This window comes from Loxodonta africana, chromosome 1 (assembly GCF_030014295.1).
Source record: "Loxodonta africana isolate mLoxAfr1 chromosome 1, mLoxAfr1.hap2, whole genome shotgun sequence".
Taxonomy (NCBI): Eukaryota; Metazoa; Chordata; class Mammalia; order Proboscidea; family Elephantidae; genus Loxodonta; species Loxodonta africana.
Genome location: NC_087342.1, coordinates 141,264,974 through 141,278,321, shown reverse-complemented (window position 1 = coordinate 141,278,321; position 13,348 = coordinate 141,264,974). Strand labels below are relative to the sequence as shown.

The 13,348-nt window shown below is 43.2% G+C and overlaps 1 protein-coding gene across 1 annotated transcript in view; it reads right to left on the bottom strand.

Moving 5' to 3' along the window:
- Nucleotides 1-12,273, bottom strand: part of SH3BGRL2 (SH3 domain binding glutamate rich protein like 2) — a 68,042-nt gene extending 55,769 nt beyond the window's left edge. The window contains exon 1 of the mRNA XM_010586572.3: nucleotides 12,124-12,273. Coding sequence (XP_010584874.1) covers nucleotides 12,124-12,168 — 45 coding nt within the window. The 5' untranslated portion in view covers nucleotides 12,169-12,273. The remainder of the gene's footprint in view (nucleotides 1-12,123) is intronic.
- Between the last annotated feature and the right edge of the window lie 1,075 nt (nucleotides 12,274-13,348).

The window sequence follows — 13,348 nt, the reverse complement described above, 5'->3', positions numbered from 1 at the left end:
TATTAGAAAAAGAGAGAGAGAGAAAGAGAATAGGAATTGTTACCATAGTTACTAAAATAACGAAGTCCCCAATGTACTTCCTGACCATGGTATGAATAATAGTTTGATTAAAGTTTTTTTTTGTTTTTTTTCTCAATTAAATCTTAATGGCTCATTTAAAGCTGAAAAAATAAAAGATCAGGGAATTAATGCTCATAATAATAATGACTGCTGTTTAATTAAGTTCCAACAACTTTACAGGTGGGGACCTGAGACTGAGAGAAGTTAAAGGACTTGCTAAAGCCACCATGCCAGTGAGGGTGCCAGCACCATCATGCAACCCAGGTCTTCCTGCTCCTTACGTTCACATTCTTTCCACTCAACAGCTCACTCGTTGTCAGTTTTCATCTGCCTCCCTGGGTGCTGCAAACAGTTAATGCACTTGGCTGCTAAACAAAAGGTTGAAGGTTCGAGTCCACACAGACATGCCCTGGAAGAATGACCCCGGCAACCTACTTCTGAAAAATCAGGCACTGAAAACCCTATGGAGTACACAGACACACATGGGATCACCGTGAGTCGGAATCCACTCAACAGCAATTGTTACCAAGTTTATGGGGCTCTCTCAGTAAATTATAAGAATCTGATTTTAGAATGAGAGAAGTCCAGCAATGAACAAGGCACAAAGATCTTAGAATAATTAAACTGGGTGATGAAGTTTATGAACTGCAGCTTCGCAGCCCCACTCCTGCGGATCTTCTGCCTTCCAGCACACCTTAAGCGCAGCTTTCCCTTTACACTTGACAGCTGTCTGCACTTCAGAGGCCCTCATTTCCCTGACCTCCAATCACCCACAGCCTGACTCTCACCTCCCACTTTCTGCTCCTTCCCTTGCATTTAACTCCCACAGAAGGCTACAACACACTGATAAGTATACCGGTGAACTCCCACCACCTGTCTGAGTTTCTGAGGGCTGAGTGTAACACAAATACCACAAATGGGTGGCTTTAAAGAACAGAAATTTATTTTCTCACAGTTCTGGAGGCTAAAAGTCTAAATCAGAGTTTCAGTCCTATTGATTCCTTCTTTGTCAGTAGCCCTGGGCATCATGCCTTGATTCCTTGGCTTGTAGACCTTCCTCACAGGACCTCACTACACCCCACCTCACCCGCTCCCATGTGTGTGTCTCTTTATCACTCAGACGTGATTAGGTTTAAGATTCACTCTACACTGTTATGGCGCCATTAACATAAAAAAAAGAAAACCCTATTTCCACACAGGATCACATCCACACGTACAAAGGCCAGGAATTCAACACATATGGGGGGTGGGGGGGTGGGACACAATTCAATCCATAGCACTGCCTGAAAGGACACTTTTTTTTTTTTGGCAGAGTAGAAAACAAGGAATGATTTGTTCATGAAGAAAAATTTCCCACTAACCCAGGGTCCGAAACAGGAAGGATGAAAGCACTACTTCCACCATCATCACTTTTCCCCAGTAAATTTCACGTTGCCCAAAAGGTCAAAAATAATTCTCTCTCAGCTGTTAACACCATCCCTGGGTTCCAGCCACCCCAGCCAACCTTTCTTCTCCCATATTTCCCCATCACCCTTCCATCCCATCCTGCTCCCTCCAGTTTCATACATCAAGTCAGTTCTACTCACCTTTGTCACAGGATAAAAATCACATTAGAGGCAAATCATACATTTAGTTTTAGGTAACTCAACAAAAAATAAAAAAGTCCCTGCTAAGCACTGCCTATTCTAATTCACCCTTAGCCTTGATTCTTTCCTCTGGGACAAGGCAAGCCATTTAAGGTTTCTGAGCTTTAGTTTCTTCATCTATTAGGCTGGGGGTGTGGAAGAATATGAATTGCTAATATACTGAGTTACTTTAAGGATCAGAAATAACAAACACAAAGCCCCTGGCATACTCCCTGAATATGGGATAAATGGTACTTATTATCACTACGAAACATTACAGTTTCTACTTCAAATCATACTCTCTCTAGCTTTATCAGTCTCTGCACAAGCAAAGCTCTTACATTCACACACCCTAAGTACACCATGGAAACCCTAGTGGTATAGTGGTTTAGAGCCACGGCTGCTAACCAAAAGGTTGGCAGTTCAAATCCAAGAGGTGCTACTTGGAAACCCTATGAGACAGCTCCACTCTGTCCTTTGGGGTCGCTATGAGTCGGAATCGACTCAATGGCAATGGGCTAAGTATACCATGCCTACACTTACCTGCTCAGTACCTCAGTGAGGACCCTGCAACTGCTCTGTAGGAGCCCTGCCCCACCCCTTTCTTTAACTTGGACTCACACAATGTTATCCTAGCCTGCTTTCTGGGTTAGCACCATCCAGGCTCTCACTAGTCTCTGGTCAGGGGCTCTTCTGGTAGGCAATATGGGGTAATGAAAAGACCACTGGATACAAAATTAGAAGACAAGCATTCAAATCTAGGTTCCAACACTGACTTGAATAATCTGAGGCATGATGCTTAATGACCTTGTGCCTCAATAACCTCATCTGTAAAATGGATATAATAAACCAGTTTGTAGGGCAACTGTGAGGATTAAATAATCCTACCTCATTGCTGGACACAGTAAACTGTAAGTGTTCATTTGATTTTTGAATGTTTTAAAGTCTCAGCACAGTGAACAGGTATGTCCCAGAGTCCACCTATTCCAGTGTCTCTCTCCCTCTTCTATTTTTATCACCTTTTTCTACAGTGTCCTTTACTTCTCTTACCACCATCCACCTGCCCATCAGCCAGGTCTGAAAGTGCCCAGCCTAGATTCCATAAGCCATTCAAGATTCACAGTGCCCAGCTTCACGGTCAGGATAATCACTGTCTTTTCATCTTCATTAAACATAGAAATTCCAGCCCTTCTCTCCTTCCCTACCCCCAAATTTGTGTGACAGACAAAGTAGGATGTTTGCAAAGAATATTATCCATCAATTCAACCTGGTGTCTCATATTCCTCTTCCTGCTAACGGATTCAAAATATTCTACACTCAGTTAAGCACATCCGAAAGACAGAACCCAACCATACACAGTCTATAAGACAGGGATGGAAAATACGTGCCAGAAGCCCTGATCCTCCCTCCTCCTGCCAGAGCAGACATCAACAATCAATTATACTGTGTGTTTTCCTGCTGATTCCAGACAAGGCTCCAAAACCCCTCTCCCAACTCTCCAGGCAGCCACCATTAGTCAGTCAGAGCTATCCTTTGGGGTGAAATAATATTTGCCAAGGTTCAAAAGCCTTAAATCACGTTAAGACTCTAAAACTTGTACTACATACAGCAAAGAATGGTGATCATTTGCATAGCAGTAAGCACTTTGTATCCGTCCGTCAGTCTGTCATACTGTTGTAGCTTGCCTGTTAACTTAGATGCTGGAAAACTATGCTGCCAGTATTTCAAATTCGAGCAGGGTCACCCATGGTGGACAAGTTTCAGTGGAGCTTCCACACTATGACAGACTAGGAAGAAAGGCCTGGCAATCTACTTCCAAAAATTAGCCAATGAAAACCCTATAGGTCATAACAGAACACTGTCCAGCTCACTTGCTTCAGACATGTCATCAGGAGGATTAACTGCTGGAGGAGGACATCATGTTTGGTGAAGCAGAGGGTCAGGGGGGAGACTCTCTTAGATGAATTGGCACGATAACCATGACAATGATTTCAAACATGCCAGTGATCGGGAAGATGATGCAGGACTGGGCAATATTTCACTCTGTTGTACACAAGGTTGCCATGAGCCAGAGCTGACTCAACAGGAGCTATCTTTCTAAGAGCTCTGCAAGAAGTGAAAACATATTTGATTAACTCATGTACAACATGCTTGTACCTATAAAATGTTCAAACATTACAGTAGAACTCTAATTATGCGATATGTTTGAGGACTAAGCTACTCAAATTCTAATGTTCTTATCAATTCACGTTAAAGTAGAAAACCCTTTATACTTATATTTACTAAAAACTCTCCTAAGTTATACTAGCACACGTTCCTGACTTTACTAAGTCATACATATTTTATATTATTTCTTTAATGATTAAAGAGCTCACATGATCCACGGTCATGATTTTTTTATTATTACCTTTAGTACTGATGATGATGACTGTTGTTGTTAGTTGCCGTCCATTGATTCGATTCATGGTGATTCCATGTGTTACAGACTACAACTGCTCCATAGGATTTTCTTGGCTGTAATGTTAATGGAAGCAGATCGCCAGGCCTATCTTCTGCAGTACTGCTGGGTGAACTGCCAACCTTCAGGTTAGCAGTCACGTGCCCACCATTTGCACCACCTAGAGACTGCGATGATGATGATATAATAGTAATAATAAGTAATATGCACTGAGTACTACACGCCTGACACTCCGCTAAGCACTTTACGTAGAATAATTTACTGATTCAATGCTCATAGCAATCCTACACATAAGGTGCCATTCCTGGTCCACTTTTACAAAGGAAGAGGCTGAGGTTACTTGCCCAAGGTCATGCCTCTCCGAAGTGGCAGAGCTAGGATGTGGACTCTCAAACCCTGCCTTAGCCTTATACTATACTGCCCTCCAATGACATAATCCACGGACAGGGGCAGATGGTGTTTGGGTTGAATATAAACTGACTCCAAAATTCAATAAATCAGCACATATTTAACCCAAACACCTACTTCGGCTAGTAAGTGGTTTATCATAAAAAACAATGTAGCTCAAAACTTCTTTTAGTTGTAGATCCAGGCTTATAGAGGTGGCCAGTTTCCATTCAAAAGAACTGTCCCAATGAAGGTAATTACTAAAGCAGAGGACCAGCAATCTTCAACCCATATGAGAATGTCATGAATAAACAGGACCACATTCCCAGTTCTTATGTAACCAAGAGGAAAGAAACAAACTATGTAACTCAAAAGCTAAGCTGCTTGTTGTTGCTTTGGGTTTTTGTTTTATTTTGTGTTTTAATATTGGATTGTATGCAGCAAGAGCTGCTGACTTTTTAACTATATTTGCATTTAACAAATACCACGGAACTGACCAGTCAAACAAGTCACCTAATTGGGTCTCTCATACTCTCAGCCCACTATTTCAAAGTCAGTAGGTCCAAGATGAAAAAGGCTATTTCCCGATTTGGCCCATCATCAGCAGGAAGTGGAAAACGCATCCTGAAGAAGTAGAGCCCCCTGTTCTCAGTCACAGCCAGCATTCCATTTCCTGTTCAGGAGCTCAAAAGCAGTGCTGGCAGAGGGCCTGCAAAGATCCCACAAAAGGTTAGCACTCCCTGAGGTACACCTCACCCTGCCTTCCACGTTCACGGTTACAAAGGAAACCAGATTGATGGACCCAACCAAGTTGTTCCAGGGTCTCCCAGGGACTGCACCAGCCTATAAGTAAGCAGGTTTGCAGGTAGGTGGGAACCCACTTGCCTGCACGTTGGCTCCAAGGTTCAGCTTTCTGTCCTCCTGCAAAGCTGTCATGAGTCCGGAAGGGAAACATTCAATTAAGTGCTTTTCCTAGGTTAATTTCTTTTGAGTATGGGGGCAAAAAAAGCAAACATAAAAGCAATGAAAACACTAACCCTTTAAATTACCTTAGCGCAGTTCCAGAGTAACTAGCCAATGCTGGCAGATAAACTCAGATAAGCCTATTAAGAAAAGCTGCGTGCAGGGAAACTCTGCACTGAGTTCAATTCAAATACTCCATTGCTACTTGGTAGAGGTTTCCAATCTCCAACTCTTCCCTCCTACCCTCACCTCTCATAGCCAACCCCAACCACCCCCAGGAACTAGGTAAAGGTACAAAGATCATAATTAGTTTAAAATACACTGAATATAAAGCTTCGACTAGAAAGATAACCAAAAAAAAAAAAAGACAAGTGTACATAATCAGAAGTGGGAAATTTCCCTCAAATCTTAATAAGCATTTACCATTTCACAGGAAAAAAAGCAAATTTATCACTACATTTCCAATCTGGAGAATCGACTCGATGGCACCGGGTTTGGTTTTTTTTGGTTTTCCAATCTGGAAGGCTATGGTACTTTTTTGCATCATGGCTAGATAGTATGATATAAAACTAAGGACAGAAAAATAATGAATAGAGGAATGTGATTTAAATCGCAATAACTCAAGTTTCTAGCTAAGTAACACCGCAGCCAAGATAACACACATCACAGCAGCCCCAGGGGCCTGGTAGTACAGTGGTTAAGCACTCTGCTGCCAGTCCAAAGGTCACAGGAGGAAGGTGTGGCACTCTGCTGCATAAAAATTACAGCCTTGGAAACCCTGTGGGGCAGTTCTACTGGATGGCAACAGGTTTGGTTTAGGTTTTGAATGAAAATGAGGAAACCCTGGGTGGTACAAACAGTTAACACACTCAGCTGCTACAGGTTGGAAGTCTAAGTCCACCCAGAGGTGCCTCAAAAGAAAGTCCTGGCAATCTACTTCCGAAAATTCAGCTGCTGAAAACCCTAGGGACCACAGTTCTACTCCGACACACATGGGATCACCACGACTCAGAAGTGACTCAGTGGCAACTAAAAACGCAAATGGATAAAAAGTCCCTAAGGTCATAAAGGATTCTATGCCCCTGATTATATTTATAAGCTTAAAATGTTACTGTGGAATGAGAAAAACGTAACTTTACTTGGGACGTTGATAAATCAACTTTTTCAGCAATAGACCTTATAAAGAGAGACTATAAAACCCACTGCTGTTGAGTCGATTCCGACCCACAGCAGCCCTGTGAGACACAGCAGTATGCCCCATAAGGTCTCCAAGGCTATCAGTCTGTATGGAAGCAGACTGCCACACCTGTCTCCCGCATAGAGGCTGGTGGGTTTGAACCACCGACCTTTTGGTTATCAGCCAGCTGCTTTAACCACTGCATCGCCAGGGCTCCTTGTTACATAGACTATTTTAAAAAAAAAAAAAAAGGAAACCAAATCTGCTGCCTTCGAGTCAATTCCAACTCATAGTGACCCTATAGGACAGAGTAGAGCTGCCCCAAAGGGCTTCCAAGGAGCAGCAGGGAGATTTGAACTGCAGACCTTTTGGTTAGGAGCCAAACACTTAACCACTGCACCATCAGGGCCCCTGCATAGACAATACATAGACTATAATGCCATATTATTCCATACCCAGTTGCTGAGTTTTAAGATTCAAGTTTGTCCACAGTCTTTCCAATTAAGGGAAAAAAATATTTTAATTAAAACACTTTTCCATCAGTTTGTCTTTTTATTTCAACCCTCATCTTGCATGCCTTCCCAGCTTTACTTTCTATTAAATCACATCCTTGTTCCAGCATCCACAACCTATTCACATAATCATTTCTTGTACGCTCCCACCCCTTTCCTAACCTCGCACGAACCCTCTCCTGTCAACGCCCTTCGGCACTGTTTCTCAAAAAGGGTACAGTACCACGGGCATTTTGGATGGGCAGTTTTCTGTACAGGTTGTCTAGCATCCCTGGTACCCCTACCCCTACTACCCCAAGGGGCAACGATGACCACAGTGGGGAACCTCTCCTCTTGAACTCTGGAGATACTCATCCACCTAGCTTTTACTTGGGATCCCACTATCTACTGAGTATGAACTCAAATACGTCAGTTAACGTCAGCTTCTTCATCTACAAAATGCGAATAAATAACTATCTCACCATGTGGCTCTTAGGATCAATGAGTTAAAGATCCTAAAGATCCCAGGCTTACCCTCACTCGCTCTACCACAGGAGTTACTACCCAGTCTTCTAAATGATCACAGCCTGACTTTAACTCCCTTGGAACTCTTTTCTGAAGCTACCTTACACAGTGAACTTCACGGACTACATTCTGCAGGGCTGCAACTCCTTAACTGGTAATTGCATGTTTAAAATAGTTATAAACCGTGGCAGTTGAATCTGCATTCTACTGTGGCAAACAGCATAATTTCTATGTGTTCTCTTTCACTTCACCCCCTCTTGAAAGCACAGTTTCAGCCCTGGGCAAAGTTCTACGTTTTCCAACTTTGCTTCACATTTCTTTCTATCCTTTGCTCCCAGTGTGGCTGCCCTTCTCCAGTATCTTGGAATATACTGCTATCTTAGCTCATTTCCCCTTGCCCCATGGAAACATCCTCAAAGCCAGCATCAGTCCTTCATTCTCTTTAAGGAAATGGTTTGCATCCTAAGTCTTTGATGTGGAGAGGGTCAGCACAGATTTGTGCTATGAAGAGAGTTCATGTCTGTTCTCCTGATACACACCTAGCACCTAACAGAGCCTGGTGCATAGCAGGTTCTCCATGACTGCTTGATGAACACATGAATGAATGCATGAATTAATGCATTCATGAGTCAGGAAATCTGTCTTCCAATTCAAATCTCACCTCGGCACTGACTGACAGAAATGACCGAGGGGCAAGCCACTTAATTTCTGTGCCCAAATTTCCTTCTCTGTAAAATAGTTGCTCTTCACTTGAAAATCTCTTTCAGGTTTCCTTCCAGCTCTAACAACTCAACCCAAGAACTTTAAATAAGAGTGAAAGACTTTATTTGCTTTTTGAGACATTTTCATCAAGGCAAGCAGGGAGGTAGATTTTTCTGAAATCACACACCCTGCCAGACAGCACCTTGTTCTCTGAGGGACAAAAAGCTCCAGGTGGCAGAGGACACACCGCAGATACTAAAGAAAGCTCTGAGATGCCAGGCATTATGGAGTCAGGGACCTAGAGTCTACCCTGTCCTCAAAAGAGGTCCACGGAGACTCGCTGTCTGCCCTTTCCCATCCAAAGCTTCTCCCTTTCCAACCTGAGCAAGATGGGATCACTCTTCCCTCATCTCCCAGACTTCAAATCTAACCCAACCCCTCTCCCTGCCATCTGCCTAAGGCTCCCACATGCATATTTTATGATTTCTGGCACATTTCCTCCTTATCTGACATCCTGCAATGCACCCCTGTGCCGCCTATATTATTTCTAACCCGGTAAGAACCATCCTGAAAGAGGCAGGTGTCCTTGGGCTGTATTTTATTACTGCTGGTTTTACCTTTCCTATCTTATCTCTCCACCCAGTCTATGAATTCCTTGAGCACAGAGACCACACCCTCTATTCAAAGCTGGGCAAACAGCACTCTTAAAAAAATACTTGTTGAATGAATGAATGAATGACTTTAATTGACTGCTTTCAAAGTTTTTTAAGTTAAAAGTCATATTAATATCTTTCCTAGACAAAGTTACCAGGATCTCCTCTTTTGGGTGAATACCCACAATAAATTAAATTTAAAAATGACATTTATATGACTCTACTAGAGCTAAAACAAAATGTCCTTCCCTACAAGGTGAGGACAGCAATATTATCAGCTGCATAAGAAATCTGATTTTCAGGTGTCCACAGCATAATAATGACGCATCCTTTTCATTTCCTAGTAAAACCAGACTGCAGAGGGAGCTGGGCAGTATAGGACAATGATACCTTGGTAGTAGTTATTTCAATTACTATTGTTAGGAGCTGAAGCTGAGAGCTCAGGGAAATCAGAAAAAGATAGGAGGATTTTGTCTAAATGAGTTGCTTGTTTAAATCCACTGGTTGGATAGATATTGCTAGAGAATCTATTTGGAAATTCCTGACGCTTACTTCCACCAAAAAACCAAACCCAGTGCCGTCGAGTCATTTCCGACTCATAGCGACCCTATAGGACAGAGGGCACTAACTTAGCTAAGTCTTTCTAGTCACATTCCTTCCTTGCTGGTTTAATAAACTTCAAACCAAACTGACTTGGGAATCAAATTATTTGTTCTCTCATGTGCTTGCCGGTCAGAGTTCGGCACCAAATAAAGCAGCGCCGATGGTCAACTTAACACTGCTGGAGAGAAAATATTAAGAGTTGACTTCCCAATTTTTTATGGCTCTGCCATCGAATCTTAATATCGCTTAATGCTATAAACCTCAGTAACCTCTCCAGCCCAATAGGTGACCTAAACTTCATTATTCCTTAATTTTTGCATATAAGCATAAACTTAATATCACCAAATGTACCAATATTACATCATTGCATATTGTTATAGGAGATAATACCACAATTGGGGAGACTCAGTGAATGCCCTGAAAAGACTGGCTCTGCAAGCAGCTGACCATTAAAACAGATAATTAGTTTTTATGGGCTCTAAGTATATGGTAACCAAGTTTGCCTTCCAGCTCAAATCAAACCATGTAAAAACATATACTGCCAGGCAGGGCACTGAGGGGACCTGAGGCATCACAGTAAAATGCCAAGGAAAAGAAAAAATTCACTTTGAGGCTAATACCTATATTGGTAATGAAAAGAAGCCGTAACAAGGACTTACATCCACATTTACCCAACTGATGAATTAAAGCATTTTAAAGCTAGAATGTAATTCGGAGTTTATGAATCAAAATCCATTTTACAAAAAAGAAATTCAAGCAGAGATGGAACACCTCATCTAAGGTTACACAACTAGTGAGCCAGCACTAAAACTTCGGTGCCTTAATTCTAGCTTCATGTGCAAAGCACGTATCATTAAATTTAAAAATTAAAAAGGCGCATAGCTGGCAGGCAATAAATACTTGTTAATGGAACTCAGGTAAGAGAGATGCAGGGTTCCAGAACTATATTGATATACTACCTACTGACAGGATAAGTCAAGTAATTCTCTCAAGCTTTGACTTTGACTTGCTCAGCGTAGCCTAGCTTTTTAATACTTGAAAGCATCTCTTCCACAATCAATAATGTGCTATTGGAACAATTATGGAAGCACACAAGTTGGTGGTGAAGCCAAAAGCTTTCTTTTAAGGAGTGCATTTGAAAAAATATTTCTATCCATGAAATATTATGGGTTTCCAAACAGATGAAGTGTAGCTTTAATGGAAACCTACAAAAGGCAGGTATGACTAAGCAACCACAAAGAACTAGAAACACCAAAAACTATCAGGAGTCTGTGGACCAGCCCAGCCTGTACATAAAGGTAAATTGGAATTTCCGGCCTATTGTTCCTAATATAGAAGGAGATCTCTGTACTGTAATGTTGGTTTCTTTTTAAATTAGAAAATCTCAATGGGTTCTAAGGATTTGCAAACAACATTTTACTCCATATTCCACCCCCCTGCTTCAGAAACAAATTGTGGGACAATCAGGTTGAATCGCTGGGCAGGGAATTGGCCAGCCCAAGTTTTAAGCAAACAATATTGCACTTTTTGATGCATTTGATTACATATGTCACCAAAAGGCCTTTTAAAGCTATATTTTCCTTAGCTAAGGAAACCAAGTCTCAATCATGCAACATATAGAAGTGCTGCATGTCTAACTCAGTGGGCTGTCAAGTATATACTTAATTTTTCCTTAAAGTCTGAAATCTCTGGCTATTTAATTCCTCATCTTTCTAAAAGAAAATTCTTCATAAAAAATTCAAGAACATCTAAAAATAATAATAAATAAACTGACCCCAATTTATACATCCTCAAGATAAGACTGACCACAGTATTACTGGGGGAAAGAAAACACACATTTACATAAAGATGTAAAAATATTTATAGCACAGTAGGCAAAAAAAAAAAAGTGACAAAAACTCCTGCCACGCCAGGCCAAATCTGGTATACCCTTCTCTTGGAGCAAGTATAAAACTAAACAAATGTATTTAGCGGCGGGGAAGGGAGGGTGGAGATCAATTTCCCACTTAAACTTGTTTCGTTTGGAGCTAGGTTAGCAAAATCATGCAGCTGAAAAAACTCCAGTACAGAAAATAATCAGGCTGAACGTCCCAAATCAGGAAGAGTTAACACTTCGAGAAGCTTGACCCCCGAAGCTCTCGGACAACCCCTTACCCAAATTCCCAAACCATACAGCTAGGAGCTGGCGTCCTCCCGCGGAATCCATCTTTCCCGCTCCACTTTCTCCCTCTCAGGCCACGCAGGATGGGCATGTGGGTGAGCCAGGGGTCCCCCACCACCTCGCCTCCTGTCCCTTTTCATTGTAGTCCAAGACTGGTGGATCACCTGCCCGGCTCAGCTCCTGCGGCCAGACAAGCTGCGCGCCGGGACGCGCCGGAGCAAGCGCCGGGCGCCTACCGCAGGACGCACGCTTGGCGCCCAGCGCCCCCAGCCCCAGCAGCCCCGACCCCAGCCCGCCGCCGGCTCCCGCAGCTCTCACCGCTACGAAGCCGGAGGAGGAGGCGATGAACACGCGGATGACCATCCTTTTGCCGCGCCCCGGACGACCCTCTGCCCCCGGGGGCTTCGGGCTGGTGCGGACACAGAAGCAGAACCCGGCTCAGAGCCGCCACCGCCCGGCAGAGCACACCCGTCGGGGAAGATCCCGGGGATCTGGCTCCCTCCCGCCGGGTCCTCGGATAAAAGCCCAGCTCCGCCCGGCCTCCAGTAGAGGGAGAGGAGGAGGAGGACACCGGCTGCGGGGCCTGATGGGAGTTGTAGTTTCGGTCTCTCCCCGGAGTGGCTGGTGTCTTGAGCTTTCTGCAGTTTCCTCTTCTCTGTGTGTCAACCCCCTGTCAACCCTCTAAGAGCGAAGGTGGCTGGAGGGGAGTCGGAGGGCCAGGGAGAAGCTGTGAAATGGGGCGGCGAAGATCCCGAGGAGACAAGGAAAAAAAAAACTAGACAAAAGAGCCTGGTTCAAAGTCCAAGCTTGGGTTCTGTGCTGTGGTTTACTGGATTGGAGCATGCCGACACAGGAACCCCAACAGACCGTATCGTGCCGCAGAGACCCATCGTTTCAGGGCAACCTGCGCGCAGGGCGAGCCCAGCGATCCGCCGCCGGTGGGTTAGGGCGGACCGGGTTCTCAGGAGGTGGCGGTGGGAGGATTGGGCTCTCCTGGTTTCCCAGCTGCTCTGGAGATTGCAAAAAAATGATTCTTTTAGGTAAATGAGAGATTTTCTGTAGACCTTGAAAATTAAAAACCAGATGAGAGCACATCGGATATTTTTTATTTTTCTTAGTAAACTGTAATTGTAGTAGAAAAATACCAAGTGAAATTAGAATCCCTATTTTTTATCGACATGAGGAATCAGTACCCCACCCTCACCCTATACAATGGCTTCGCCTCTGTTCACCTAATATTTACAGTTGAGCCAAATCTGTGTCTTTTTAAACAGAACTGCCGCACATTCCAGTGCAGTCTCCCAAGAGACTGCTCTTAAAAGCTTTTATGCAGTTGCTAATGGTTTAGGAATAGTTCTTTAGCAGGTATTTTATATTTGACAAAAGCGCAAGCCTTTCACAGTTTCGTGGAAATGAACCAGTTTTCCATGCAGTACTGTATTTACTTTTTTCCTTTCAGCAGGGAGTTTAGCAGAATTCTGAGAACAATGTTAATTAATATTCTAGAAAGAAAGAAATTACCTGATGAGGTCTCTGGCCCTTT